This window comes from Peromyscus eremicus, chromosome 12, assembly GCF_949786415.1.
Source record: "Peromyscus eremicus chromosome 12, PerEre_H2_v1, whole genome shotgun sequence".
Lineage (NCBI taxonomy): Eukaryota > Metazoa > Chordata > Mammalia > Rodentia > Cricetidae > Peromyscus > Peromyscus eremicus.
Window position 1 is genome coordinate 6,987,349 of NC_081428.1, and position 6,456 is coordinate 6,993,804.

Below are 6,456 nucleotides of genomic sequence, written 5' to 3' on the forward strand. Positions count from 1 at the left end.
GTACCCACCTGGCAGCTCACACTGTCTATAACTCAGGAATATCCTTTTCTTCTTTTTTTTTGTTGTTTTTTGTTTATATAGCCCTGTCTGTCCTGGAATGAGCTCTGTAGACTAGGCTGGCCTTGAACTCAGATCCACCTGTCTCTGCCTCAGAAATGCGGGGAGTAAAGGCATGCACCACCACCACCTCCTCAGAGCAACCTCTTCTACTCTCCATGAGCACTGTACACACCAGGTACAAAGACATACTGGCAAAACATCCACACACATAAAGGAGGGGGGGGAGGTTTAGAAAATAAGAAATTGCTCTATTAGTTGGGAGGGGAGCGTGTTTAATTCCGTCAGAGATTGAATTTAAAGCCGAAGGCCACTCTTCCATTTCCCCCCCTCACCTCCCATCGCCTGGCCATGTGCAGCGCTGACTGTCCTTGCTGCTGGTGTGAGGTGTAGCAGTTGGTGGAGCTCTGGGAGTGCTTGCCTGGCATGCACAAGCCCCTGGCTTTATACCCCCTATAGCGTCCTATAAACAAGTGACAAAGGACTGTAATCCCGGCACCCGGGAGATGGAGGCAGCGGGATTTGTAACTCAAAGTCATCCTCTATACATAGTGAGTGCGAGGCCAGCCTGGGCTAAGTGAGACCGTGTGTGTCAAAAAAACAAAGAACAACAAACATCCAACCAAACAAAAGACTGGCTGAATGAAAGACCATCGTTCTCGGCCTAAGGAAGCCTACTGACAGTGCAGGTGTCCCACAGGGGCAAACAGCCTAATCTTCCAGATCACACGCACGTTGGAGTCACAAACCCATCCCACCCTGCCGCAACTCCCAAGGCCCCCGGGGCCGCACCTGCCTTGGAACTACATTTCCCATAATGCCAACCGCCCAAACCCTGCCCTCGAAAGCGGGTGGAGGCGGAGCCTGTCGTCCCCGGGTTCAACGGGCGTCCGTAGGTGTTTGTCCCCGGGGTATGGCTCCCCCGGCTGAGGGAGGCCGCCTGTCGCAGTGAGGTATGACCAAGGGCTCCGCAGAGTAGCGCGGCAGAGGAGGCCGGGACGGAGGGGGCCGAGCGTGCTAGCGCAGAGGCGCAGCGGGGGCCGCGAGCCGCTGAGCCCACAGCGGGTGAGTGAAGGTGAGTAGGGGTGCCGCGGGGCTGACACCGTCCTGAGACACCCCTCACCACGGGGAGCATAGCTGCCAGCACTCCAGACAACCCTGAAGTCCACTGACCCCTCTGCTATGACATCGGGGTCCCCATAACTTCTAAAACACGCCTTACAAGCAAACGTCCAGTAAATTCACATCCAGTCACCCTCTAGTACGTCATCGTCTCTTGTCAGTGCCCAGTGTCTTCTCCACAGGACCATGCGTTTTTAGTAAGGCTGGGGATCGCTCAGCTTTCATTACCCTCTCCCCCCACCCCCCCAGCACTTGGCAGATAGTGAGGTGTGGAGCTTAAAGTCGGTTGCACACAGTACTCTCTGTTCGGTCTAGTGTCACACTGGGTCCCTGTCTCTCTGATGCTCCCTGTTTGGTGTGCAACAAGTATTCATGACGACCATGCTACACTCTCTGCCAAAAAAAAAAAAAAAAAAAAAAAGTGCTTGGGGAAATTTGCAATTTGCTGAAGATACAGTTAAATCAATTGCGGGGCAGTGGTGGCTCACACCTTTAATCCCAGCACTCTGGAGGCAGAGGCAGGTTGACCTCTGTGAGCTCAAGGCCAGCTTGATCTACATGGTGAGTTCCAGGACAGCCAGGGCTACACAGAGAAACCCTGTTTCAAAAAAAAAAAAAACAAAAAAACAAAAACCAGTCAAGCCAATTCCCCAGCCCTAATCATTTGTCATACCTTGTAATGTTATTTGATTGATTTGCTTAACCTTCTAGGCCTGCTTCCTTATTTCAATTTATTTATTTTTATTTGCATTAGTGTTTTGCCTGCATGTATTTATTTGCATGAGGGTGTCAGATTTTGGAGTTACAGACAGTTGTGAGCTGCCTTGTGGTTGCTGGGAATTGAACCTGGGTCCTCTAGAAGAGCAGTCAGTTCTCTTAACCACTGAGCCATCTCTCCAGCCCCCTGCTTTCTTATAAAATGAGAAAATTGGATTAGGGGAATTCTAAGAACTATCTAGGGCCGGGCGGTGGTGGCATACGCTTTTAATCCCAGCACTCGGAGAGGCAGAGTCAGGAGGATCTCTGTGAGTTCGAGGCCAGCCTGGTTTACAAAGAGAGTTCCAGGACAGGCGAGTTCCAGGACAGGCGCAAAGCTACACAGAGAAACCCTGTCTCGAAAAATGGAAAAAAAAAAAAAAAAAAAGAACTATCTAGATTCTTGGTGAGTAGAATAATTCAGATTATGTCACAATATGTAATTGCTAAACATCAATGTCCAACCTCTAGCTAACATCAGTAAAATATATAAATATAAAAATGTATGTATTTTGCATAGCAACATTGTTACAAAGAGCTGACTTTTCTCTTTCTTTTTATGTGCATATGGGTGTTTTGCCTACATGTATGTCCAATTCCTGAGTAGGCTCAAAGGTGTCAGACCCCCTGGAACTGAAGTTAGGGACATTTGTTAGTTGCCATTTGTGTGCTGGGAACCAAACCTCTCTCCATTCTCTTGCCCCAAGAATCGGTGCTTACTAAGTACACCTTAATTTACTTTCTTATTGAAAAAATGAGAATGACTGATAATACAGGTTGGTTGCTCTTTGCTGTTTTGTAGACCATTGCTAGGAAGAATTCCGAATCAATGATGAACACAATGAGCAGGAAGATGGCTCAGACCTTAAGACCACATCTAACGAGCACTTCATTGCCTCCTCGTGGGGTAAAAATGCTTTCAGACCCTGGATCTAGGATGCTCTCCACCCATAAATCCAAGAAGATGATCAAGGAATATTACAGGCTGCTGAACCTAGATGAGGGATGCTCTGCAGACGATGTCAGGGACTCTTTCCATAAGCTTGCCAAGCAGTATCACCCAGACAGCGGCTCTGATAAGGCTGATTCTGCAACATTTATAAAGATCGAAGAAGCTTATAGGAATGTGCTTTCCCATGTCATAGAACAAACACGTGCCAGAGAGAACAAAGCTGAAGACACAGAGGAGGAAGAGGAAAAATTCAAATATAGAACACCTCAGCACCGACATTATTTAAGCTTTGAAGGCTTTGGCTTTGGGACACCAAGTCAACGAGAGAAACAGTACAGACAGTTTAGGGCAGACCGTGCAACAGAGCAGGTGATGGAATACCAAAAGCAGAGACTCCAGAGGGAGCACTTTGCTAATAGCATAACTGTCCAAGACGTAAGACAGAGCAAAGAACGAAAGATAACTCAAGCCATAGAGCGCCTGGTGGAGGACCTCATTCAGGAGTCGATGGCAAAAGGAGACTTCGACAACCTCAGCGGGAAAGGAAAGCCTCTGAAGAAGTTTTCTGCCTGTTCGTATATTGATCCCATGACTCACAACCTAAACAGAATATTGATAGATAATGGCTACCAACCGGAGTGGATTCTGATGCAGAAGGAAATCAAGGATACCATCGAGCAACTTCGAGAAGCACTTTTAGTGTCTAGGAAGAAGCTTGGTAACCCGCTGACACCCGGGGGCCAGGAACAGTGGAACCAAGTGTGTGAGCAGTTTCAAGAAGACATCCGGAAGTTAAACAAGCGGATCAGTGACTTCAACCTGATTGTTCCCATTCTAACCAGGCAGAAAGTCCATTTTGATGCCCAGAAAGAAGTGATCAGAGTCCAGAAAATGTATGAGGCCTTCACAGAAGCAAAAGAAATCACAGACGAAAACCCAGCTGACATTAACCAGGAAGAAGAGAAAAACCCTGGAATCAAGAAGGGCTTTCTAAACTGGGTGAATCTGTGGAAATTCATTAAAATTTGACCCTTTTGATGATCACAATCATTTACTGCTCTGGTCAGTTTTGAGTTGCCCTGACACCAGATGTAGAACCTGATTGTTGTGCCTCAGGGACTCGAGAATTGTGTGCCTTTGTAGTTTTCAGAGAACTAATCATATCCCTTTGTAGTTTTCAGAGAACTAATCAAACCACAAGAAACCAAGTCGAGAGAAAATTCAGTCAGTATTGCTATAAGGATGTAGCAAGAAAAAGATCCTGCTAAAGGAAAGGTCAATCCGTCAGGCGATGGGTAGGACTGAGACTCAGATCTGTGACCCACACAGGGCATTCCTGAAGCCTCGGTGCTCTTTGAAACTCTAGGGACTTAAAGGTTGACATTTTTTTCCCAGTTTTTCTTTTTGGTTTTTCGAGACAGGGTTTCTCTGTGTAGCTTTGCGCCTTTCCTGGAGCTCACTCAGTAGCCCAGACTGGCCTCGAACTCACAGAGATCCACCTGCCTCTGCCTCCAGAGTGTTGGGATTAAAAGTGTGAGCCGCCACCACCCGGCAAGGTTGACATTTCTAAACATAGGTATTTAAACAACAAAACCAAAAGATGTATTTTTGAAACACAAAACTGAAGAAGTTGTAAGTTGTAATGAGATTTAACCAACTAAAGTCTCCAAATGAAATTTAATAATCTCAAGAAAAAACAGCCCCTGGGGGGTTGAGAGTGCGTGCTCCTTGCTGCCCTTGCAGAGGACCAGAGTTCAATTCCCAGCACCCATTTCAGAAGGCTCACAACTGCCCGGAACTCTAGCTGCAGGGATCCAGTGCCCTCTTCAGGCCTCGGCTGGCACCTGCATGTGTGTGCATGGGGCACACGCACACAGATATACACACACATAAATAATAAATTAAACATCTCCAGATGACAGGTGCTTTTTGTAGTTTGCTACTGTGTATCCTGAGCTCATTCAAGCTCCAAACTGTTGAAAGGCTTTTGGAGCATCTGCTGGATGGAGGATCATTGAAGGTCAGGAAATAGCGTATTGGGACTCTTGCACTCTGAAAGGCCTTCCCTGTGGGCACTGGACCAAGAAAACACTGAGCAAGTACATGGGCTAACCTTTAGGATCCATTGGCTACAGAAGTTAATCGGTTAAGCTAGTTGATTAAAAAGTTCTAAGAATAGGTTTCAATGCTGAAGAGTCTGAATATATTTTTGTAACTTTTAGAGGGGGCAAATGTCCCTAAGGTCAATACAAAGGTAAGGGTTCACATCTAGTTTGTTCTCTTATCACAAGTTGAAATGCTCAGTTTCCACCAACTTTCCTTAAGCCCCACAGTGTCCTAAACCAGACTTCTTAGAGACTTTCAGCAACGTAAGAACCCTTAGTTACTGTCTTGGGGACCCAGCTTCCCATCTTGAGGACCCTTTGATAATGAGGTATCTGAAGTTTGTTCCTTGGCATCTTTGGCAAGTGACGGATTGACAAGATTGTTTATTGTTCCCGTCTCCTTAGAAAACCTGGGGCTCTCCGGCTTGGCTAGTTGCTTTGAGCACAGTATTGGGTACCTAGGAGGATGCCGAGGCAGGTGGAGAGGAACCAGTCCATCTCCAGAGAGCAGAAAGGTGGGATTCATTCTGGAAATGATTAAAACAAATCTACATCCTCAGAAGGAAGATGGGGCCTTTCTGCTTCAATGATCAGCCACTAGTTGGCACAATATGTGATTTTTTTTCTTTTAGTTGGAGTTATTTGGCTTCTAAGATTATAGTAATATATATATATATATATTACTATAAATGAAATATATATATATGTATATATATATATTACTATAAATGAAATTGTCAACATGAAATATAGCTTTGTGATAAGAGCTATGGTTCCAGATTTTTTGTTTTGTTTTGTTTTGTTTTTCGAGACAGGCTTTCTCCGTGTAGTTTTGGTGCCTGTCCTGGATCTCACTCTGTAGACCAGGCTGGCCTGGAACTCACAGAGATCCGCCTGCCTCTGCCTCCTGAAAGCTGGGATTAAAGGCGTGCGCCACCACCACCCGGCCTGGTTCCAGATTATTTTAGAAGCCTGTTTTTCTGTGACTCTTGTTAAAAAATCGAGTTTGGAGTAAACATGACTGAAATAATTTTCAGCACTGTCCATGAGAAAGTGAAGTTACAAGAGAACTATTCTAGCCCCATTTGCTTTGTTTACCAGTGTCTATATTAATAAATATGATCATTCAGTCGTCCCTTGTTCTGTAACAAGTATAAGTAAATAATAACCACATTTTAACAATCTAAGTAGAGTTTGAAATCTTTTTTATTCTTGTGTTATTATTTTCTTTAAAATTTTTCTACTTATTTATATGTGTGTAGGTGTTTTGATTGCATGTCTGCACATGCACCATATGCATGCTTGGTGCCCCAGGAGGACAGAAGTGGGCCTATCTCTTGGGCCTGGAGTTACAGTTGGGAGGTACCATATGGGTGCTGGGAATCGAACCCAAGTCTCTGCAAGAGCACCAGGTACTCTTAACCACTGAGCCATCTCTCCCCACCCCCCTTTTCTTTTTTTATT

At 45.5% G+C, this 6,456-nt stretch overlaps 1 protein-coding gene across 3 annotated transcripts; it reads left to right on the plus strand.

Moving 5' to 3' along the window:
• The first annotated feature begins 865 nt into the window (after positions 1-865).
• Dnajc28 (DnaJ heat shock protein family (Hsp40) member C28) lies at positions 866-6,179 on the plus strand. 3 transcript variants are annotated; one of them, XM_059277615.1, is made up of 2 exons: positions 866-1,132; positions 2,738-6,179. In XM_059277615.1, the coding sequence occupies exon 2, from the start codon at positions 2,765-2,767 to the stop codon at positions 3,914-3,916; it is 1,152 nt and encodes a 383-aa protein (XP_059133598.1). In that variant the 5' UTR covers positions 866-1,132; positions 2,738-2,764; the 3' UTR covers positions 3,917-6,179. The 3 variants fall into 3 exon arrangements, with proteins under 3 accessions (XP_059133598.1, XP_059133600.1, XP_059133597.1); XM_059277617.1 differs by having other exon boundaries at positions 866-1,122; XM_059277614.1 differs by lacking the exon at positions 866-1,132 and adding an exon at positions 1,660-1,740.
• The last annotated feature ends 277 nt before the right edge of the window (positions 6,180-6,456 follow it).